Source organism: Chelonus insularis, unplaced genomic scaffold, assembly GCF_013357705.1.
Source record: "Chelonus insularis isolate UGA/USDA-ARS -01 unplaced genomic scaffold, ASM1335770v1 contig_93_pilon, whole genome shotgun sequence".
NCBI classification, from domain to species: Eukaryota; Metazoa; Arthropoda; class Insecta; order Hymenoptera; family Braconidae; genus Chelonus; species Chelonus insularis.
In genome coordinates this window covers 1,975,316-1,999,802 of record NW_023276782.1, presented here as the reverse complement: position 1 = coordinate 1,999,802, position 24,487 = coordinate 1,975,316, and the positions used below count along the sequence as shown (strand labels likewise).

The window sequence follows — 24,487 nt, the reverse complement described above, 5'->3', positions numbered from 1 at the left end:
ATTATCAAGTGTCTGTATATCTTGAACATGATAATACTGCTAGTAAATATTTTTTCTAAAGCACCTGCACATTGAGAATAGTCTGTCGCGTCATAAGCACTTTGACTTTTACGAGGACGGTGCAACGTAGTTGTTACTGTACGGAATTTCTTGAGGAATTCAGGTGTTGTAAGTCTTCGTCTAGTTTTATGATCAATTTTTCATTATTTTTTTTTCTGGTCAACTGTAAAAGTATCTTTCTTGTGAAAACAATGTTTTATCATCATCTAATAACCAGAGTTGCTAAATTTTTTTTGTGTACATTTTTTAGATCATTTTGAAGTCGTGTAATATAATGTAAAGATGATAGAAATTGAGTGAAATTCACATGATTGACTCGCATTGCCCAATTATCTTTTACCGTTTATTCTTAACAAACTAGGAGCAAGGGAGAAATTTTCTGTCGACGTGTTTCGATTCTAGCCGCGTGCGCGATCGATCCACGTTTGAGTTAATAGCCAGAGAATCCCGCTACAACATCCTAGTCATGTTCTTTCGTGGCCCTTAATCAAGACACATACCAAGCAACTTCAGAGGTTCCGCAACTATCCCTTGAAAAATTTCAAAAAAATTGATACAAATTATTTAATCGTTTAATTTACTTTAATAATAAACTAATTATGTGTTATTATTAATCAATTCACGAGCACCATAAAGCTCAAAAAGATATCTTAAAACCTCTAGAGCACTTGCTGCAAATTATTATTTAATCGTTTAGTAACGCCCCAGTAATAATATTTTATTATTATTATTATCATTGTAAGACTCATGATTATAAATGAAACTAAAAAAAGAAAGAATGGAAAGTGATAAAATTTATTGGAAGGTTCAATGTTGTTGGCAGTTCTGATTTTTAATCTCAAAACTGGCTCGGAGACAGCAGGATACAGTTGGTGTTAACGAGATACTGCTTTTCTAATTTAAGTTGAAGGTGCTGGTTCGCGGGCGTACCTTTCTTGTATTCATACCTTCTCATTCACACCAGCACCATGACTCACGTACATGTACCTTAGACACGCGACTCGCTTATATACACTTTATCAATGCGCACAAGTCGACTCTCTCGCCTTGCTTAGCTAGAAACACATGAGCAATAGATTACAATTATCCGAACATGAGGCGGACAGTCTTGGAGTTGAAGTAGAGGAAAAAGGAGAGAGAGAAATGAGAAAAAGAGAGAAATAATTCTTAGCTTAACGTGGGAGTAAAACTTGCTTGTGAAACTGCATGCTGGTATGATCTTAGAATCAATGTATTAGTCTTTAAAAGATGCACTTGTCTTACCAGGTTGACAGGCCAATGAAATTATAATATAAAACAGTTTGAGTCATTCTTTGAAAACATTCTATTGTGATGATACTGTTGAATGTTTAGGAAATATTTTCAATCCAAATTACCAATTATGTAATTGATGGAGGGAAAAAGAGTCTAGTCATTAGAGGGTATTGTGTGCTTTGTACTTTAGAAAACTATACTTCTGTGTTGAATTTCAAACAAAGTCTCAGTTATTCAACCTACTAGGATCTTTGTTTTTGATGGGAATCAACAATATTACGAGTTCATTTATGAAGATCATAATGTATAATACAAAAGTATAGGAAAAAAGAAGCAAGTGATTGCAAAATAAGGAAATGAAAATTTGTAGGAAGACACGAAAGAATCAGGAGCCGGAAGTCTCGAATCCGGCGCGGAAGAGAGACTCAATTAAGTCAATTAATTTGATACCGGATGCGGTCTTTGTCGACCTCGCGGAAATTCGCATTGGCTCGCGTATAAGCATCATATTATCATCTTCAAGTTCTCAAGCGATCATTACTTTTATTACTTACTTTGTACTCTAGAATTACTAATTAAGTATAACTGGTATTGATGATCATTGGAAAGACTGGAAAGTTGATAAGGAAGAATAACTGAACGAAGAGTGAAATAAATTGGTTCGGTGCGTGGGTATTCAACTTGTGAGTACTGATTTATCACTGGCTTGAGGTCGAATTTGTTGCAACTTGACACTTCAGCGTTGTTTCGATTTAAAACGTTGATTTGAAATTTTTTTCAAGCATAAAAGAATAAACTTATGTTGAATAATTTACACTTTATTCTGTAAGTGTTACGGTGTTATGTTCACACGAGATCAATAGCACGTTTGTCTTATGTTAAAACCCTTTTAAAAATGATTGATGAAAAAACTTTACACGAGAATAGACGAGAAGAAGCCTCAAGAGACTCCTTGACATTTATCTGTCATTTTTCTTGATGGTCATGGAGAAGCTGAATGAATGCTGACACGAAAAATTGTCGTTCAGCTTATGAATATGTTTCCAATATCAAAATTGAATAGAGAATCAACAGGAAAAAATACATATTTTTTTTCTACAACTAATGGTTCATAAAAGATATTTTCTAAAATATTCTCTCAGGTCCAGGATTGATAATTGATTCTTAGAAGTGAATTAGTTGAGAAGGAAAGATTAAAAATGTCAATAACTGAATATGGAATAATTTTATTAAAGACTGTGTGATAAAATGCAGAATATCAGATATTTTTGTTGATTTTTGTAGTCTCAATGCAAAGTCAGAACACTTGAAGATTAGAAAAGCCCACATCTTACAGAACAATGGACTATGGTACGTCTAGTCACGGCTAAAAATTCCCCGGTGGTCCCCGCCTCGGGCCCTCCCTTAGGTGTTTAATAATTCAACGACGTTCTTTGGGCCGCAACGCAAGCAAACGTATTCGTATGTTAATTTGAAGTCGGCAAGTATGTCCTCTGTGAAGACGCGGAACCGCGAGTTGAGAGAGTAAAGAGTATCTTAGAGAAGAGAATGAGGCAGTAGAAATGAAGGTTTCCGGCTGACAATTGAAACTGTCATGTTCGTATGAAGTAAATAGGTTGCGTGGGTTAGTCGTACATTCTTTGAGATACCTCTCACGCTTGGAACTAATCGAAAAATCTTATACAATAATCTTATGAAGTCAAGACACTCAGTATCTTTAAACTGTTATTTTTTCACACATATAATCAAAGAGATTACAGGGAACTCTAACAGGAGACTTTAAGACACATAATATCTTTTTTTGGATACTTACAAAGCTTTTTGTCGACTCAACTTCCTGGACTGCTTGTTCTGCAGACCATCAGCATCTTGATTCAGTACTAATTGGCCTCGATTGCCAGAACACAGGTCAGCCGTACTGATTTCACGTGTAATTAAAGCCAAACATGAAAAAAATTATAACTCTTTATTTAATTAAATTTCATTTAAACGATCTGACCTTCGTTAGCTGATGCTGCTCCCGAAAAACGCTTCCGTTATCACTTTTTATACATAAGTAGCCATCATCATTTTAAACAAGTTTATTAAACTCAATACTATATTTTATATTTCATGTAAAAAATTTTTGGTCGAATTATTACCTGTTTTTCTTCCAATTTAAAAATGACTCTTGATCATTTTTTATTCTGGTTTTTTTTTCATTTCAATAGAAATAAAAAAAAAAGCTTCTTGTATAAACATGATTATCATTCACTTTCTAAATGAAAAAAAAAATTTTTCAGGTTACACTGGAACGCAGTGTGAGATTGACATTGACGAATGTGCAACAAATCCTTGCTTGAACAACGGCATCTGCACAGACCTAGTAAACTCATTTAAATGTGACTGCGCTAAAGGATTTGCTGGATCACACTGCCAGATAAACATAGACGACTGTGCGTCAGCACCATGCAAGAATGGTGGTACTTGCCAGGACTCGATAGCTAAATATACGTGCGAGTGTCCACCAGGATTCACGGGAGCATCTTGTGAAACGAATATCAATGACTGTCAGTCAAATCCATGTCACAGTGGTACCTGTATCGATGGAGAGAACTCTTTTGTATGTAGCTGCTTCCCAGGTTTCACTGGAAAACTATGTCAAACCCAGATTGACGAGTGTGAGAGTAATCCCTGTCAGTTTGGCGGACGTTGTGAGGATAGAATCAATGGATATCAATGTATCTGCAGACCTGGAACTTCTGGTACCAATTGTGAAATCAACGTTAACGAATGCTACAGCAACCCATGCAGAAACGGTGCTCGATGTATTGATGGTATCAACAGGTTAGTATAGATTTTTATTGATTTAATTTTCTCATTTAAATTGAATCATTGTTCTCGTGATCGGAACCATTCGATGGCTTCTTGTCGCGTAGAATTCTTACCTACTTATAATTTACAAACCAAGCCTTATACTAATCTGATTTTCTATCATGCGCTTTCTTTTTCAATAACTACCGACACTCGAGCAGCAATCGGATGCCTGCAGTCGAATGGTACGTAACATTATGTGGAAAAATGTGTGCTAGCGTGTGCTTTTTGATGTTGCTTTCAAATCATTCCTGCCGTTTAACTTCACTTGCTATTTTTTGTTTCACATCCTCACTTACATTCATTATCATGTTTTTTTGTTTCATAAACTTTTGGCAATTATTTAAATAATAATAATAATAAAAATATGTGTTTTATCTCAATTTAGATCGTCAATTTAAATAATTACCAAATTTGAAGAAATTTGTTGTTTGAATTTGCTGTTTTATTTGAAAGATAGTGATAAGATTCAATACTAAATGTTGATCATTTATTTTAGGTACTCCTGTGAATGCGAGCCGGGTTTCACTGGTCAACATTGTGAGACAGACATCAACGAATGTTCCAGCAATCCATGTGCTAACGGTGGTCGATGTATTGACTTGATAAACGGCTACAGATGCGAATGTCCTCGTGGTTACTATGATGCTAGATGTCTTAGCGACGTCGACGAATGCGCAAGCAATCCTTGTATTAATGGCGGTACTTGTGAAGATGGCGTAAATCAGTTTATCTGCCACTGCTTACCTGGATACGGCGGTAAAAGATGTGAAGCTGACATCGACGAGTGTGGATCTAATCCTTGTCAGCATGGTGGAATGTGTATTGATCATCTGAATGATTATAGTTGCCAATGTTTGGCTGGATACGCTGGTACTAACTGTGAAACGAATATTGATGATTGCGCCAATAACCCATGTCAAAATGGAGGCTCATGTATTGACCTTGTCAACGATTACAAGTGTGTTTGTGAATTACCACATACTGGAAGAAACTGTGAAGGTAAATTAGATCCTTGTGCACCTAATAAATGTCTTCACGGTGCTAAATGTACTCCATCATCGAATTTCTTGGACTTTGCCTGTACCTGTACGGTTGGATACACTGGACGACTCTGTGACGAAGATGTAGATGAGTGTGTGGTAACATCACCATGCAGAAATGGAGCTACTTGTAGAAATACCAATGGATCCTATCAATGTGTATGTGCCAAAGGATATGAAGGCCGTGATTGCATCATTAACACTGACGATTGTGCATCGTTCCCTTGCCAAAATGGAGGAACTTGTTTGGATGGAATTGGAGATTATACCTGTCTTTGCGTTGACGGATTCAATGGTAAACACTGCGAGATTGATATTGATGAGTGTGAATCGTCACCATGTAAGAATGGAGCTAGCTGTAATCAATATGTCAACTCTTATACTTGTCAATGCCAACTTGGATTTTCTGGAATCAACTGTCAAACGAACGATGAAGATTGCACGGACAGTAGTTGTATGAACGGTGGCAAATGTATTGATGGTATAAACAACTATACTTGTGTTTGTCAGCCAGGATATACCGGATCCAATTGTCAGTATCGGATTAACGAGTGTGATAGTTCACCTTGCTTAAACGGAGCAACCTGCCATGATGACATCAACCATCACTACGTTTGCCACTGTCCTTATGGTTACACTGGCCAACGCTGTGACATGTACGTCGATTGGTGTGCAGATAAACCTTGCGAGAATGGCGCTACGTGCGTTCAACATAAGAATAAATATCATTGCAATTGCTCAGTTGGATGGACAGGAAAAGTTTGCGACGTGGAAATGGTATCTTGTAAAAACGCAGCCATTAAAAAGAATGTTCCAGAAGAATATCTCTGTAATAATGGAACGTGTGAAGACATTGGTAATAGTCATCGTTGTCATTGTCTGGAAGGATATACCGGTTCTTATTGCCAAGAAGAGATCAACGAGTGTGACTCAGCGCCTTGTCAAAATGGTGCTATTTGTAAAGATCTTGTTGGCTCCTATCAGTGTCAATGTACTAAAGGCTTCCAAGGACAAAATTGCGATCTTAACATTGACGATTGTAAACCTAATCCTTGTCAGAATGGTGGAACTTGTCATGATCTCATCAACAATTTCAGTTGCTCATGTCCACCAGGAACTCTCGGTATTATTTGTGAGATAAATGTTGACGATTGTGTGCCTGGAGCTTGTCATAACAATGGAACGTGTACAGATAAAGTTGGAGGATTCGAATGTAAATGCCCTCCAGGATTTGTTGGTCCCCGATGTGAAGGAGATATCAATGAATGTCTCTCTAAACCTTGTGCTTCTCCCGGTACTCAAGATTGTGTTCAACTTGTCAACAACTACCATTGCAATTGTAAACCAGGATATATGGGCCGTCATTGTGAAGCAAAAGTGAACTTCTGCGACAGTTCTCCATGCCAGAATGGAGGAGTTTGCACGGCTAAACAAACTGAACATACTTGTTTATGTCCAACGGATTATTATGGACCGAACTGCGAATTCACCGGTTCGTATTGTGATACCGAGCCATGCCTTCATGGTGGTACTTGTAGAGTTGCTGCAACGGAAATGGGATACAGATGCTATTGTCCGCCTGGAACAACTGGAACCCATTGTGAGATCGATGCTAAAGATGAATGTGACAGCAACCCATGTCAACAAGCCGATGCTGTTTGTGAAAATCTTTTTGGTGATTACGCTTGTTACTGTCCACCAAAATGGACTGGTAAAAATTGTGAAATCTACGACATGAATAGCCACGGTGGAGTATTTGGAAGACCAAATGCTGTTATTCCTAAAGTATTGAATGCCTACGAATTAGATCTCGAACGCGAAAAGAAAAAATGTATCGAGAACCGTTGTGAAGAGAAAGCAGGTAATCATCATTGTGATCAAGAATGTAACAGATACGCATGTAACTTTGACGGAAATGATTGTTCTCTGGGCATTAATCCCTGGAGAAATTGTACAGCTCCAATTAACTGCTGGGATGTTTTTATGAATGGAGTTTGTGATGAGGTTTGTAATAATGCTCAATGTTTATTTGATGGCAGAGATTGTGAGAAAAAGTTAGCACCTTGTAATCCCATTTATGATGCTTATTGTCGCAAGCATTATGCTAACGGACACTGTGACTATGGTTGTAACAATGAAGAGTGTAATTGGGACGGTTTGGATTGTGAACGTGAAACCCCACCATCACTTGCAGAAGGAGTTATCTCTATTGTCGTAAGATTGGATATGCAAACATTCCGTAAAAATTCTGTCGCTTTCCTCAGAGATATTGGTCACGAACTAAGGACGACCCTAAGAGTTAAACAAGATGAACTTGGTAATGATATGATTTATCCTTGGAAAGGCGATAGAGATCAGAATATGCAGTCGGGCATAATAGGACGACCATCAACTTATGGTGATAACCAGAAAGGTGTTGTAGCTTATCTGGAAATTGATAATAGAAAATGTACAACAACACAAGGAGCAGTTTGTTTCCCTTCTGCTAATGAAGCTGCAGAATTTCTTGCTGCAACTGCTGCTAAACATACTATCTCGAAGAATTTCCCCATTGAACAAATACGAGGTGTAGTTGGACCTCAAGGACCAGAGTATCCAGAATCTCCTACAAACTACAAATACGTATTTATTGGTGTTATCATTGTAGTTCTTGGAGGACTGTTAGTAGGAATTTTGATAACAGCTCAGAAGAAACGTGCTGTAGGTATCACCTGGTTCCCAGATGGTTTCTTGAGAACAAGTAGTGGTAGTGGACAACGAAGAAGATCTCGAAGACGTGGACCAGATGGACAAGAAATGAGAAATTTGAATAAACAACCTTCTGTAAATTGTATGGACATGGATGTTGGAAATGGAAGACCTCAACAATGGTCTGATGATGAATCAGATCTACCACCATCGAAGAGAATGCGTGCTATTGAACCAGGTTACGCAAGTGATCACACAGCAATTACAGATTATGAAGAAACTGAACCAAGAGTATGGACTCAACAACACTTAGATGCTGCACAAATTCGTAGACCTGATGCAGGTGGTGTTTTAACTCCTCCAAGTCTTGAACATGGCCAAGACATTGACCCAATAGGACCACACGGAATGACTCCATTAATGGTTGCTTCAGTTAGAGGAGGAGGATTAGATACTGGAGATGAAGAAGATGACGGTGATGGTACTGCAGCTGTTATAGCAGATCTTGTCGCACAAGGAGCAGATTTAAATGCAACAACTGAGAAGAGTGGAGAGACGTCTCTTCATTTAGCAGCGCGATTCGCACGAGCCGATGCAGCAAAGAGACTATTAGATGCTGGAGCAGACGCTAATTCTCAGGATAACACTGGAAGAACACCACTACACTCTGCCGTAGCTGCAGATGCAATGGGTGTTTTCCAAATACTTTTAAGAAATCGTGCAACTAATTTGAACGCAAGAATGCATGATGGAACTACGCCATTAATTCTCGCAGCTAGACTTGCTACTGAAGGAATGGTAGAAGATCTCATAAATGCTGATGCAGATATTAATGCTGCTGATAATAGCGGAAAGACAGCACTCCATTGGGCCGCAGCTGTTAATAATGTGGACGCTGTAAATATTCTCCTGGTTCACGGAGCGAACCGTGATGCACAGGACGACAAGGATGAAACGCCGCTGTTCCTCGCAGCACGAGAAGGAAGCTTTGAAGCCTGCAAAGCTCTTCTAGATACGTTTGCTAATCGAGAAATTACTGATCATATGGATCGGTTACCTCGAGATGTAGCAAGTGAAAGGCTACATCATGACATCGTTAGATTACTTGAGGAGCATGTGCCCAGATCTCCACAGATGGTCTCTGTGATGCCAAATGGACCTCTCATGGGTAAGTTTTTATGTTCATTTCATTATTTATTATTTACTTTTTATTTTGAATTATCATTAATTTTAACATCAATCATCTACAGGATCTCCAAACCATCCACAACTTATTACGCCACCAACAGTCATTGGATCAGCGCCGAAACAATCGAAAGCCAAGAAGCGACCGAAGGCAGGGGCTCCTGGAAATCCCAACAGCCCAGATTCAGAAGGCTCGGTAGTGGCGGTGAGACGGAAACCGTCAGTAAAGAAGCCACCAGCAAAACGTGGTGCTCAACCCCCAAACCAGGAAATCCCTCAGGGAGCGGAGGGAGCCGAAGGAAATTTGCCAAGTCCTTACGACAGCGCAAGTCTCTACAGCAACGCGCTCCCATTAGTAAACCATACAACAACAGCAAAACAACCCCCGCCTTACGAGGATTGTATAAAGGGTCAATCAATGCAAAGTCTTCAACAACTTGGGCTCGATACATTCACGACCAATTACGGTCTGCCCAATTTTCATGAGCAGTTGTTAGCTACTCATCAACGCCAGACACAGGGCATGATTAACACATTATCACCACCATATAGTAATCAATCACCGCCGCACTCTGTGCAATCAAACATGACTCTCTCGCCACAAGCAAGTTATATGGGTTCACCGTCACCTGCAAAAAGTAGGCCTTCACTTCCTACCTCACCAACACATATTGCGGCAATGCGACAAGCAACGCATCAAAAACATGGGGGAATGCCACCAGTAGGTTTTGATTTTGATAACCTACCGTACACTACTAGCCAACAAGCACAGATGCAACAACAGCAGCAACAGCAACAACAGCAACAGCAGCAACAACAAAATAGTCAACAGCAACAGCAGCAGCAGACTCAATACTACCAATATTTGACACCACCATCACATCATTCAGGACCTGATGTGACGCCTCAGCATCTGATGCAAGCTCCAGAGAGTTTTCCAACACCATCGCCTGACAGCCCTGGTCATTGGTCGTCGAGTTCGCCACATTCGAACAGCGACTGGTCCGAGTGCATGGCCTCGCCGAATGCCTATGCACCCGGTGCACCGCACCAAAGTAGCAAAGGCTCCGAGGCAATTTATATATAAGGGATTCAACTAATGTTCACTCGTGTGAACAATTATTTATGCATATAAATATTATATATAAATAGAAATAATAAGCAAAATATATATAAACGTTATATATATTTTATATATATAAATTTTTCACAAAGACTTCGTTGGAATCAGAGACACTGCTATGTATAACTCAATCAATTAATCGTGCCTCTTTAATTATGTAAATCGTGTAGTAAGAAATAAGCAAAGTAAACTATTATATTTTTATGAGAATCAATTTTTATACGTAACAGTGCAAAGTTGAGCTCAATGATAAAATGAAGGGTGCCTTCAAACTTGCCAGAGTGTGAGGACCTTCTCAAAGAATTGCAAAAATAAGATGGAACGAGAAATGAATGAGAGACATCAATGAGTTAATTACAAATTTTATTGTAAATACATTTCAGATAATGAGAAAAGACAATAAAAAAAGACAATCGTGTTAAAAATATTCAACTTAGAGTGTATGTAACTGTAATATTCTATTTAATATGTATGAATAGCACGATTATATCCAGTGAGATATGTCTCTGTAGTAAATATATATCGTTCAATATTTCAAATCGCCACTGCCAATCTTTATATTATAACAGGCGGGACGAATTGACAATAATTCTCATAATGTTAACTGAGAAAACAGGAAACACTCGATTACATAGCGAACGAGAGAAAGAAAGGGAATTGAAATTTGTGCCTTTCAATTATTCTAGCTAATATTCAATTAGTTAAATTACTGAATTATGCGTTTAATGTCACATACATTGCACAAATAAATGATAAATCGTGCTATCAGAGCAATGTAATGTAAGATACAAATGGTTGACTGAGATTTCAAGAATTTAATACCATTCCTCTCGACAAGTTGTTCCATACACAGACATTCCAATTCGTATATTACTCATTTTACTTAATTTTTTTTTCTTCATTTCAAAAATATATTATTGTAGAATTTTTTAATATGCATTTTAAACTAACACTATAGTGTAATTTTTTTGTTTATTAATCTCTCGAAATGTTGATATTTTACAAATAAGATAAGTCGTGTGTCCTAGAAATGGTAAACAAATTCTCAAATTTTAGTTGACCAAGTTTGAGTGAGTATAAATAAATGAAAAAAAAAATTGTAGCGACATAAACACCACAATCACCAATGGTGTTTACATAATTAATAAGTTCATTAGATTGTTGCGAGAGAAAAGGTTATATTGATTAATATAAATCGACTTGTGCTTGCAATATTAGTAGTGAATGATTAATAACAACAAAGGCATGACAATTTAACTTTTAATAAAATCATTGAGTGTAATTCTTTTCTTTATTTTTTAGATATTTATAAAAAGAAAAAAAAAAATTGTAAATAATCTAATTTTTTTGTCTTAATTATTACACTGTCGAGTATTTCTGTATCATCTTTTCTCTCGATTTTTGTACAAACTGTTTTTACATATTTTTATACTGAATAAGTTAGCAAATATAATTGCTATTTGATAAATTTGTTTTGTAAGATGGTCTACATATATTAATAATCATGTTTCTCTATTATACTATTAATAATGACGTTTACATTTATTGTGTGATTTTATGTTGCATTAAGGATATTATACTGATACTGTTCTTAATGCAATACTGGGTTACACACAGCGGTGCGATTGAGACACAATATCAAATTAAATAATTCAAATTATATATTTATGAAAATGGATTTTATTCTTAATATATCATGCTGTTTGATCAAAAAGTGCGATTATTCATGAAGACTGCGTACGATTTTCTGAATGTAACAATAATATTTTCATACTAGTGTGTTTTTTGTAATTAAAATGATAAATGCGGAGATAATATGACAATTTTGAATCTAAAATGTATTTGAAACAAGTAATAATGTCCTCATAAATTGATCACACTGTTTACATGAGCGAAATATGTATGCTGATTATGAGGGAAAATGAAAAATAGGAATTTCTTATCAAAAAATGTTTGCTCTCTAACGCACCTTTACTCTGTGTTAAAAATTATTTATAGTTATAAGATATAATGTAGTGTATGATTAGCGATAAATTAGAGAATTCGAATTATAATAGAATTTGTTATTCTTTGCAACTTGTAAAAAGTACTGAGTTTTATTAGTATTAACTGCTCGATAAGAAAACTAAAGATATTTTCATTCTATTTGTCCCCTCGCCTTACTTCCCATATTTTTATAAATAAGTTATGTCTTTTAAACAGATGTAATAATAAAGATAGTCTAACCATTTATCATACATGTTGTGTTTTTATTCATTCATATTTGCACGAATTTCCTGAATTGATGCTCGTTATGATTAACTATTATAATATTATATTTCAGAATAACTATAAAAGTCTTTATTATATAATAAGTATCAGTTTATTTTTAAGCTTCAGTCATTTTGAACGATGGTAGAGCTGAGGATGAATAGATGTAAAAATTCAGAAGCTATTGCTTTGTTATTATGATATTCTTCTATCGATAGGAAAGATTTCATTTTCTTACAGGATTCATAAATAATCTTCCGAGATAATCAGTTTATAATAAAATATTATTTTCACTGTGCGCATTCTCATCGATTGATTGGAATTATAATTTGATTATTTTAATGATCTTTGATTGATGAAATTTGTTTACCAATCTCCAATTATGCAGGTAAGTAAATAATAATCTCATACGCCTATACAACATATATTTATCTTTATGTTTGATGAGAAAGTCAATAAGTAAGGTAATTCGTATAGAAAAGTTTGGTTCCAGAAAGGTTCCCTGAATGTTTCCAGGTGGGGAAGTTCCCCGACGTTCTTTTCGTAGGACTATGGAGAACGTTTAGGGAGCAAATTTTTTTTTTTTTTTTTAAATTTTTTCTCTCTAGTCCAAACGTACTTCAACTGTTTTTTAATTGCAAAAAACAATATATATAATGAAATTAATGAAATAGTGATATATTTGCGGAAAACTAAGAGATATAAAAATAAGCATAACTTCTATGCTAATAATGCTACAAGGGTGATTGAGGGCTTAAATGAAAGATCTCGATGAGAGGGAAAAGATCAATATAGTTAAAATCATAATTGTCGCAAAATTCATGCAAAAATTAGAGCAAGTTCCCGTTTTACCCCACTTTAGGAAGGAAATAATGGATTTTTTATAAGTTTGACCCGATTCCGCATTTCTACGCATCAAGACGAAGAGAATGAGTGGTCGATCATCGAAATCGGATAACTTTGATTTTTCGACCCAAAAAAATGGCAAGTGGTACCCCTTTCCATTTTTTTTGGCCAAAAAATAAAAGTACTCCGATTTTCAAGTTTGACCACTCATTCTCTTCGTCTTGAAGCGTAGAAATGCGGAATCCGGGCACCGCCCGGAAAAACTCACTTTAACACCCTCAAACAGGGGTAAAACTGGATACAAATTACTAACAATCATCCCCTTCACTTTAAACCCTTATAACTCATGAACGGACGGTCCAATAACTTTTTTTAGGGACGTTTTAAGAAGATCAAAATCTAAGCTATCTAACGATATCCATATATTTATTGAAAAAAAATTCCTTCACCCTTAAAATCGCTGAAATATAAAAAAAATCACATTTTTTTGGGACTTTGCCAACTATTTTGGCAATTTTGAGGCTGAAATAAATTTTTTATACACTTTTCATGGATATGGATCTTTAGCTAAGATTCTAAAGTTTCCAAATACCCCTTAAAAATCATTGTTAGATGACTTGTATGAGAGTTATAGAGGTTCAAAGTTGAAGCAAGGGTCAAAAAATCATCTACTTTCGACTTTGGACCTTTATAACTTCTGAACAAATTGCTTAATGACGATTTTTCTGCAGTATTTGGAAACTTCAGAATCTTAGCTAAAGATCCATATCCATGAAAAGTGTATAAAAAATTTATTTCAGCCTCAAAATTGCCAAAATAGTTGGCAAAGTCCCAAAAAAATGTGATTTTTTTTTATATTTCAGCGATTTTAAGGGTGAAGGAATTTTTTTTCAATAAATATATGGATATCGTTAGATAGCTTAGATTTTGATCTTCTTAAAACGTCCCTAAAAAAAGTTATTGGACCGTCCGTTCATGAGTTATAAGGGTTTAAAGTGAAGGGGATGATTGTTAGTAATTTGTATCCAGTTTTACCCCTGTTTGAGGGTGTTAAAGTGAGTTTTTCCGGGCGGTGCCCGGATTCCGCATTTCTACGCTTCAAGACGAAGAGAATGAGTGGTCAAACTTGAAAATCGGAGTACTTTTATTTTTTGGCCAAAAAAAATGGAAAGGGGTACCACTTGCCATTTTTTTGGGTCGAAAAATCAAAGTTATCCGATTTCGATGATCGACCACTCATTCTCTTCGTCTTGATGCGTAGAAATGCGGAATCGGGTCAAACTTATAAAAAATCCATTATTTCCTTCCTAAAGTGGGGTAAAACGGGAACTTGCTCTAATTTTTGCATGAATTTTGCGACAATTATGATTTTAACTATATTGATCTTTTCCCTCTCATCGAGATCTTTCATTTAAGCCCTCAATCACCCTTGTAGCATTATTAGCATAGAAGTTATGCTTATTTTTATATCTCTTAGTTTTCCGCAAATATATCACTATTTCATTAATTTCATTATATATATTGTTTTTTGCAATTAAAAAACAGTTAAAGTACGTTTGGACTAGAGAGAAAAAATTTATTTGCTCCCTAAACGTTCTCCATAGTACTACGAAAAGAACGTCGGGGAACTTCCCCACTTGGGAACATTCAGGGAACCTTTCTGGAACCAAAATTTTCTATACTGGAAATTTAAAAGACTAGCTATTTCAGAGTCTACGTAAGAAAATTAATTTAAAAAAGATTTGCGATTTTTAATGAAAATGAATTTTGATGTTGTATTGCGGCTATCTATACTTGAAGCAGCCGCCATGTGTTATTCAGCCAGAAGATGTTCCTATGGCAGTTTGAAAAGAGCTCAAGAATTGACCACGGTTGTTTGTAAATTCAAGTCTTCAACAAATGCGAAGCTCATCAACATGCAAATCACGACATCCAGACCCTGCCAACTTTGTGCGTTGATCTCTTTGGACTCATTAATTTACCAAACAAGTATTTAACTCTGAGAATTTCTATTCTCAAGACATTTACTTTTAGTGCTGTTCATAGTAATTAATCCTATGCAAATTAGAATTTTGAACAAAGGAAAACATAGTGGTGAAGTAAATGTATAAAATAAAAAAATCATCCATTAAAATTACTTGAATATTTTATAATAATTATTTATTTATCATCATGAAAAAATAATTAAGGCAATAATAAAATGGAAAAAATTGGAATGATAGCTTTTGTATTTATTATCATCTGAAAACTGTACGTATACTTTACAATCATCACACCAATCTTCTTAATCATAAGACATTTTAATATCCCGTTAAGTGGTGTTAATTCGTATATTATAGAGCAGATTGTACCAAAGTCGAAATATTCTATAACTTAATACAGACCTTTATTGGATATAAAGGCATAGTTGAGAGTACATGAAAAAAAGATTATATAAACTATATGATTCTAAACATTTGCGCAGGATATCTTCATCCACATTTCGTCAGTATTCTAAATAAAATAAGTTGGTAGGAAAAGATTCCTACTTCTTTATACTCCACTCTGATCATCACTCATTCATTCATGCATTTTACTCAACAAATTGTTTATGTAATTGCGAATGTATTACTTTAATGTATTTATCCAACGATGATATATACATATAATGCGAGCGACAATTGAAAACATTGTTTAGATTGATTACTATTATTAATGTATAAACATGCAACGATGGAGACTTTTTTAACTCATTGGCATTTTTCAATATAAACATTTTCAAGTAATTATTTGGAAGAAAAAATTCATTAATAGTACGTTTTCTTGGACTTGACATAAAATCAAATCAAATAGTTCATTTTTGAAATAAAATAGAGTGACCTTTTCTCCAAACGAAAAATAATGAGATTGAAAAACGTCTACATATCAGTCTCTTTTAAAAACTAAATAAAACAACAATAAAAACGAAGCAACTCAATTACCTCAAGCAATTTTCTTGTGATTAAAATGCCTATTTTAAAAGTCCTACTTTTAATAATCGCTCATTGCAAATAATGTCTTGAAAATAAACTACACCAATTATGTGGCAATAATTAATTATTAAACAATAATTAAATTTATCCACTTGGATATAATAACATAATGCTTACATCATTGCGTTATAAAATTTTTTCCATAATATTGTTTTGTATAAAATAAAAATTTTGTAACCAAAAATTTTTAGATCAATTGTTGGACATTTTTATGTAACATTTATTATAAATCAATTATTCCATTCAGATCTAAAATGATTAGGAATTCGTTAATACACTTTTGGTTATCACACAAAAATTTATTTTTGAAATATTGGAATATTTTCAACATCTGATACGACTTGAGGTGAATTGCATAATCCATTTTCATTGATATTATTATTATTCTAGATCTTATGTAAAAAAATTATAATTATTAACCATTGAAATTCATTGTTTTTACTAACAATCGGTGGGTAGTTAGAGTTTTTTTTCTAATGAACAAAACACTGCTATAAGCATTTAAAACTCTCAAGATCTTTCTCACTATAATTTTACGTTTATTTATTTTTTTTAAATTTTTATTGAATCATTTTTTTTTTTCATATCTAATTCGTTACAACAATTTCATGTAATCTCACCTCAAATCTCACATGATGCCACAGACATACATTTACAATAATGTATTTCTATATTATTTATCTACAAAAATGAATATTTACATACGATACTGGCAATAATTCGTTCTTTCCTAACTTTCATGACCATTTTTGTTTCACAATTAAGACCAATTAATTATAATCAATCAGTACATCGAACATAACAATAGTAAAAAGTATTTCACTATTACATTTGTTATCATTACTTCCATTAGATGCTTTACAATAACCCCTTCCACTTGACACACATTACAATTAATACAAATAGGGAGAATGCGGAGTGATTGGTGTTCTGAAATGAAAGGCGAATAGGTTTTGATTGAATTCAACCTGTTGACCTTTCGAGAAAAAAATTTTAAAAATCAATAATATTAATAATAATAGTAACAAACTTATTGTATTGATTTGAACACAAGACTTTTCATGCTATTTAATAAAAACATTACAGCGAAGCAGTAGCTAAATATCTTTGTTCAAACATAAATTAATAATGTTTGGCAGTGTTCTTTTCTTTTCATTTGAATATTATCTAGAATTTAATATTTGTTCATTGTTATGTAATTTAAATAAAGTACTATTTTTCCAACCACCGTGTGGTTAAAAATGATTGAATTATAGATTTTCTATTAAAATGAAAATATAACTTAATAGCAAAAATCGCTTAAAAAGGCAACTAATAATATAATCATGCTCAATTGAAAATTGTTATTAACATGGCTTGGACTTAAATAATTCAACAGTTTTTCATTTAAAAATCATTCATAATTAAAAACTAGGTTGAAACAATTGTTCAACACAAAAAATTTGGTGAAATTTTCAGAAATGTCTTTGCTATTAATGTTTAATCTAGAAAAGAAATCTTTCATCGCAAATAAAATAAAAAATATTAACAAGTTTGTGAGAATAATAATAAATTTCCAGTCTTAATATGTCTGAACCACAACAAATATTTTCGGTTATAAAAATATTACAAATTAATTGAACTAACAATGTCTGTCATTACTATGGTTATCTAAAGCGGTATGTGAAATAAATATGGTATGTATGATGATTTCGGATGATTTTTAAAAAGAGATATTTTACTCAATAATTACAATGAAACTAAATCAAAAAAAGTAATAATAAACACAATTATTAAAATCTTTTACATTAAGTGAATCTCTGTATTAAAATGTACTTTATCTAAACAACTTATATGGCTTAATTACGTACTTCGGTTTACATATAATTGGAGAATTTATATAATTAAGTTTTGTAACAATTATCGAAACTTATTATCGAAGATAATTTCCATTCATGTCAGCTCACAATTTATAGTACTAACAACGTTTAAAAAAAATAAAAATATTTCTAAATTGCCTAATAAGCTCTTTTTATCAAGTAAGATTTTGCAAAAGACCTTCTACTGTCTCAATTTTCAGTTTGCTCTATTTTTTCATTTGAAACTTGAGAAAGATCAGTAACCAAATTATGAATTTATCAATGATTAATTATTACTTTACTTTTCTTCTCTTGATTCTTGCAAATTTTTTGTTGATTAATTATATCATTAAAAATATACGAATCTGTCTCTCATTTTTTTTGTTTTTGTACAACCTCCACTAATTCTCTTCAGTCAAAAATTAAATATATTTAAATGCAAATTTTTATCAGATATTTTAATGATGCTATTAATTATGATGATTGAAAATCATTGATTATTCGATTATACACAAAATTAGTTCTATATTTCCTCTTCAGTTAACATTAATGAGCAATACTATTAGTTCTTTTACTGGATTATAAGTTGTTTTTTTGATTCAAACAAAGTACATACTTTGTTGTAATTTGATGGATATCTTAAGCAAAATTGTATTCATATGAGAATAATTTGATGTTAACTGTTTAGGAGAAGACATTCTGAGAGTAAACTTAATTATTGTATTGAAAAATAATTTTTGTTGCATTTTTATTTTTTCATTTTTTCCTGTTTTTTTTTTTACAAAAAAATCTTGATAACACAATAATTTGTTGATTTTTCCTTATTGCAGTAGAAAGATCATCAATGAGATATGGATTTTTTTAATCTGAATTTCTACACGCGCGTCACACATTCACTGACGTTTTTTTGATATACTTACAGATAATTATTTACAATTTCCAATTCAACGTGAAATATTTTCGCGAAAAAAATATCTATTTTTAACATTTAAAAATTTAAGTTTCATCACTTGTATAAGTGGACGGCGCGAGTGAATTTGAGAAACTCTTGATAAAAAGAAATTTAATCTGATGATCCAATAAAAAGGAAAATTACTGACAGTAGTACAAAAATATTCTCACGTTGCAAAGTAAAATATACACTGGCATCGAGAATCGTTGATTATATGAAACGACAGTGACTATGGCGCGGGTCAAAAATTTCCTAATTCCTAATGCATAAAAGGAAAATAATAGTTGTTACCAACAATTGAAACTTAATCGTAGCACAATTAAGCCTGTAATAAGGCATGAATCGAAAAATTATGCTTTACCGTTATGTTTTCGGTCCTTCCCATTCAATAAGATACTGCAGTTGACCATTAGCTCCTATCCTCTTGGCTCTCACTACAAATTTTTCACCAGAAGCTATTCTATTTGCTGCACCAAAGTACATATTAACCGAGGACTTTAAGTCGTCCATGGATATATCTGGGGTAGTTTGTTTTACTGGAGAACACTTGGGCGATACAGGCATACTGCGATTCTTTTGCGGTTGCACGTCTGGAGTCACTGTTTTGTCATTACTTTGACGTTGTCTTAATCTTCTACCATTTAACGCGTAATCCACACAGTTACCAATTTGACTGGTAGTACTACTCGACGAACTGTTGAATGAGCTTCTTAAATTTCTTACAAAATCACTTTTAACTTCATTACTACGTGCGGGCAATATCGTAGCAGTCTTGCTTGCTGTTGGCTGAAATTGAGTCGACTGTTGCTGTTGTTGTTGTTGCTGCTGCTGCTGTTGTTGCTGTTGAGGTGGACGACCTCTTCTGTGTTGTCTTCGTCTCTTAACTTGTCCGTTCCTATCAATAATAATATCTTTTTCGGAAAGTTGACGCTTAGCAGGCCGCACAATGGGTGGCTGCGATATCACGGGAGTCAGAGGAAGAGGAAGAGTAATTGGACACTGATTATATGGAAGAGGAGTACTTGACGTCCCTGGACCTACACTGCAAGGTGTACCAAGTAACTCGCTCAAATTACGGAAAGGATTATTCTTGCCTTCAAAATCTTTTGGCGGTGGAATGAAAGAGTCTAAGGTTCCTCGAGAACTAGTTTCATCTCCGCTTGTATCAGCTGGAGTTGACGGTGGCAGTGGGTGCATTAAATCTACCGAACTTGGTACTGAAAGTTCACTAATAGCTGATGTTGTTGCAGGTGGTGTTGGCGGACCAGACACTGAAGTTGGCGGCGTTGGTGGTAAATCTGTTACTTCTGGAGTACGTGATTTACTCTAAAATAAGTTATGAATTATAAATACAATTTATAATTGAACTTGGTTGAATTTTAATGTTGAAATATATTATTTACTTTAGCAATGGCATTTTTTAGTAACTTTCTGGCTTTTCTATATCTCGCTTCACGAACTCCTTGAGTTTTTGATAACAAGTTATCTGCACAGCCTTTTTCTCTTTTTTTCTGCTTCCGCAACATACGCTCTCGTGAACTACCAAGTGCCATTAACCGCCGACGTCTTTGCAAGCTGAGTTTAGGAAACGGAAATGATTTTTTAACAAATCCACCACCACTGTACCTATAATATCAAGGAATATTATTGTGGTTATTATAATAATAATCATTGTCGTTATAGTTAAAGATAAAATTAATTTAGTTCTTTTTATATTGAAAATAAATACGGATAGAAATTACAATTTGTTTAATTATAACTTTAATAACAAAACAGAACGAACCTCTCACGAAGGGATTCTGTAGTTTGATTTTGTGGACTTGGACTTGGACACGTGCTCAAACTAGCTTCAGGTGTTGGATAAACTGTACCTCTCATAACCACATCTGAAGGATTTACAGATATTTCTACATTATCTGTTTCTGGATTCTGTTTCGATGTATTTATTGGTTTCGCATTATCGGAAAATGCGGGTCTGAAAAGAAATATAAAGAACATTAGTCTCCATTCTCTTTTGAATAATTTATATATGGTAACGATAAGATACGGGAGAATCGTGTGCATTTTTATATAAACTGACCCTGGAGTTGGTGGAAGATATAACAAAACTCTTTTATTAATGCCCCAATATCTTGGTAAAACGGAATCATCAACTACTCCAGTCGGTGGTAAATCTACAAGTGGACAAGCTGGTGGTAACCGTGTCCTTAGACCCCAAATTGTTGTACGCTTTTTGATCTCACGACCACATTTGAATCGATTCCTGTTATTGGTTAAAATTGATAAGATCGTTTCTTTGCGTTCTTGAGCACTAACATCACGAATCTATTGAAAAAATAACGGTTTTGTTATTCATCAATTGTTTTAAAATTCAATTATAGAACAAAAGAATATTTAAAATAAAGATTTTTTTATTAATGTAAATATATTTCAACAGATCACTACTTGTAAATTAAATCTTCTGACTTTCATGTAAAAGAAAAACTCAACTAGAGAAGAGATACTATGTTTGCCAGAACTATAATTACTACGAAATACTAACCCTTCGAGGTAGTTGTAACAAATGCCAATTTTCATTTGCATACGGAAGTATAACTGTATCCAAGTCGTAGTATTTCTTAGCATTATAAACGGTCAAGTTGTACAACATCAGGTGCACCAAGTCCACCCATCTCAATTCGAGCCGCCGTACAAATTCCTTGCCGTAATTGCACGTTGAACAGACAAATACATAGAATCTGAATGAAAATAATTGAACCTTTTTAAATCTCATCTAAATACATAAAAGTAGTTTTGACTACATCATGAAATGTAGTTAGTATTTTGTTATTAATTATTTATAATTAATACTAACCCGTCTCCGCTGTAAAGAGGATGTGTCAAACAGCTGACGCACTTTTCGTGAAACCATTGTTTACATCTAGCACATTGTAACATTTGTGTATACCACTCACCGTTTAACCCACAATAACAATAAATTTGTTCTGCATTGACTCGATGATAAATATCCCAATTCAACATTTCGGGCTAGAATGTAAATAACTTAATGAAACAATTTATCTAATAATATTACTATCAAATAATTTATAATCACTAATCCAATGAAAAAAGTATAAATGTTTTTGCATTCCTTTCATTAAATAAGTGATTAAATTTTCCATAATTAAATTTACATGAAATATTTAACAGCAACGAGGAGTTTAGATTTTTTTTTAAGAACATGAATAAATTGTACGATTAGTCATCTTCAATGATAAGTATTTTAATGTTGGATTTTGTTTCAATACTTACATCATACGGCAACTTTGTCATGTCTTCAGGAGGTGGTTGAGGTTGATCTCTACCACTGCAAACCCTTCTAATATTTGCTTTTATCATAGAATTCTTTGGATCTCCAGAGTCTCGTGTTCTCAACGGGGTTTCAAAACATCTTTTACACTTCCAATGTGAATCAGATGCTGCATCCTCTTTTGACACTGCAGGCTACAAATTAAAATTACACTGTATTAAGTAACTTTGATATTTATTAAAACATATTACTGTATTTTTTTGTAAATAAATAATTAGAAGTTACGATAAAGATAGAAGAATACTAACTTGGTGACAATGTTGATGGTAACCTCTACCACATTTGTCACAAACAACAACTTCATTGTCATTATTCCGATCAGACTTTTTACATAGTACACACATGACATCAGAGTCAGCCATAGCCAGCTTAGTAAGCTCCTTAACAGAAGACCATGATGATGTATCATCCAAAAACTTGACCAAACATCTCTCTCTGGCCAAGTCAACCTCGACAATGGTTCCAAGATAATATTTGCCATCTTTCCGTTGGAGAAGAACATCTTCACCATGAGAAAATCCAAGACGTTGTTCTCTAGTCGTACTGTCCGGCATTGCCAAATTCTCTTCGGGTTCCGACATTTTCTGCCCTGTAATAAACCATTTTATTATCAACAACTTGTTTTGTCTACATTTCTTTTTATTTTAAGAATTGAAATTGGAGTAGAGTTAATTTTTTCACACGACCCGAATAAAACTAAGAGAAAATAATTAAAATATCATTTGTTGTGGTAAAATATAATTAAGAAAAACACTCAGCAATTTAGGGCAAACATGAAACTTTCATTGCGATTTTTCGTACGGCACGATTCACTTCAACCGTAAAAAAAAGATGAATGCCATTACCCTTTATGCCATTTGTGTTTGTAATATATAACTGCCAAACACTATCCACTGTTTATAGATAATAAACTTGTAACCGTTATATTAAAAATACTTGATAGATAACATTATCAAATTAGTTGGAATTGATATAAATACATCGCGAAAATCTAAGGAGGCTGCGCCCATATGATCGGCATCTCATTAAAAACCAGTTCACACTTAACAAACGGGAGCAGGTAACGAAGTAACTGAACTCCATATCGGTCAGAGTGAAAATTTCCGAGTTATTTCGAGACTTTATTTATCACCAATCCATTATCGTGTTTATAGAAGATTAAAATAATAATTAATTGACAAAAATAGTTAAAATACAACCCTTGAGTCGATCAATCGCGCGGTAGAAACAACGCGAAACGTTCACAACCCTCCAAAAAATGACACCGGTTCCACTTTAATTGAGACATTGATAAGAGAAATGAAATCACCTGATAGTCAAGGTTACACCTTGATGATCTCTCGTCTACGACATACCTTGGCTTTCTCACCCGCCGAATATTAGTCTTGATTGTTATCCTTCATCCTTCCCTGACTCTCGTCGGCCATTCGCAAGACCACGCAGAGCCCCGCCACGGTTTTACAACCACACACACTCCTCACCGCGCGGCAAAAGCCTTTTTTTTGCCAGGCTTTCTCCCTTTCAATTGTCAGATCTAAGGAAGCCGATAACTACCGCGGCATTACGATCAATTGATTTATATTTTCAGCTGTACAACGTACATTTAATACCGTACATTGCTGTTTATAATTCTACTGAGTGTCATTGTGTATCACTTTAATTCGAATGACCGTAGTCTGCCATATTCTAGACACATTTATTAACATATATTTATCTGAAACTACGTAAGTCAAACCAGTATCTCATCCAGACTTATAACTGCAGTACCGTATAAATGTCTCGAAGCCCCTGATCTTTTGTTCAACAATTTATTAGGGTATGAAATAAAATCTAATACTTTACAATAAAAAATATAATTTCTTTGGGTTTATTACATTACAGATATAAATTTTGTAAAATTCTAAGAAATGACTATCTTTTCATGGAAATGTATAAAATATTGCTGACAGACTTTTTTGCAAGAAATTTAATTAATTATTAATGAAAAAAGTTGAAATGATTTTTTAATGTTTATGAAAGAAGATTTTATAGAAGT

The 24,487-nt window shown here is 33.9% G+C and overlaps 2 protein-coding genes across 7 annotated transcripts in view; one reads left to right on the top strand and one right to left on the bottom strand.

Annotated features, from left to right (window-relative positions):
• Nucleotides 1–12,436, top strand: part of N (neurogenic locus Notch protein) — a 110,377-nt gene extending 97,941 nt beyond the window's left edge. For 2 of the 3 annotated variants that reach the window (XM_035092410.1, XM_035092413.1), the window contains 4 exons: nucleotides 3,597–4,140; nucleotides 4,329–4,352; nucleotides 4,667–9,066; nucleotides 9,149–12,436. In XM_035092410.1, the coding sequence (XP_034948301.1) occupies nucleotides 3,597–4,140; nucleotides 4,329–4,352; nucleotides 4,667–9,066; nucleotides 9,149–10,170 (5,990 nt within the window). In that variant the 3' untranslated portion in view covers nucleotides 10,171–12,436. The remainder of the gene's footprint in view (nucleotides 1–3,596; nucleotides 4,141–4,328; nucleotides 4,353–4,666; nucleotides 9,067–9,148) is intronic. The other variant, XM_035092412.1, reaches the window with a different exon arrangement.
• Nucleotides 12,437–15,512: 3,076 nt separating this feature from the next.
• Nucleotides 15,513–24,141, bottom strand: LOC118072384 (polycomb protein Pcl). Of its 4 annotated transcripts, XM_035092209.1 has the most exons (10): nucleotides 23,762–24,141; nucleotides 22,701–23,041; nucleotides 22,395–22,586; nucleotides 21,958–22,130; nucleotides 21,646–21,841; nucleotides 21,184–21,428; nucleotides 20,887–21,078; nucleotides 20,507–20,729; nucleotides 19,465–20,429; nucleotides 15,513–19,362 (listed from the first exon to the last, which is right to left on the bottom strand). In XM_035092209.1, exons 2-9 carry the CDS (start codon nucleotides 23,031–23,033, stop codon nucleotides 19,467–19,469), a joined length of 2,517 nt encoding a protein of 838 aa, XP_034948100.1. In that variant the 5' UTR covers nucleotides 23,034–23,041; nucleotides 23,762–24,141; the 3' UTR covers nucleotides 15,513–19,362; nucleotides 19,465–19,466. The 4 variants fall into 4 exon arrangements, with proteins under 4 accessions (XP_034948100.1, XP_034948099.1, XP_034948102.1 ...); XM_035092208.1 differs by having other exon boundaries at nucleotides 15,513–20,429; XM_035092211.1 differs by having other exon boundaries at nucleotides 15,513–20,429; nucleotides 23,808–24,141.
• Nucleotides 24,142–24,487: the final 346 nt, after the last annotated feature.

Excerpts from the sequence above, each read along its gene's own strand:
- LOC118072384 (XM_035092208.1), bottom strand. The coding sequence starts at position 23,033 with ATGTCGGAACCCGAAGAGAATTTGGCAATGCCGGACAGTACGACTAGA. Across the intron at positions 22,131-22,394 it reads TGACAAAGTTGCCGTATGAT|CCCGAAATGTTGAATTGGGA; the intron begins GTAAGTATTGAA and ends TTTACATTCTAG. Across the intron at positions 21,842-21,957 it reads CCTCTTTACAGCGGAGACGG|ATTCTATGTATTTGTCTGTT; the intron begins GTTAGTATTAAT and ends ATTTTCATTCAG.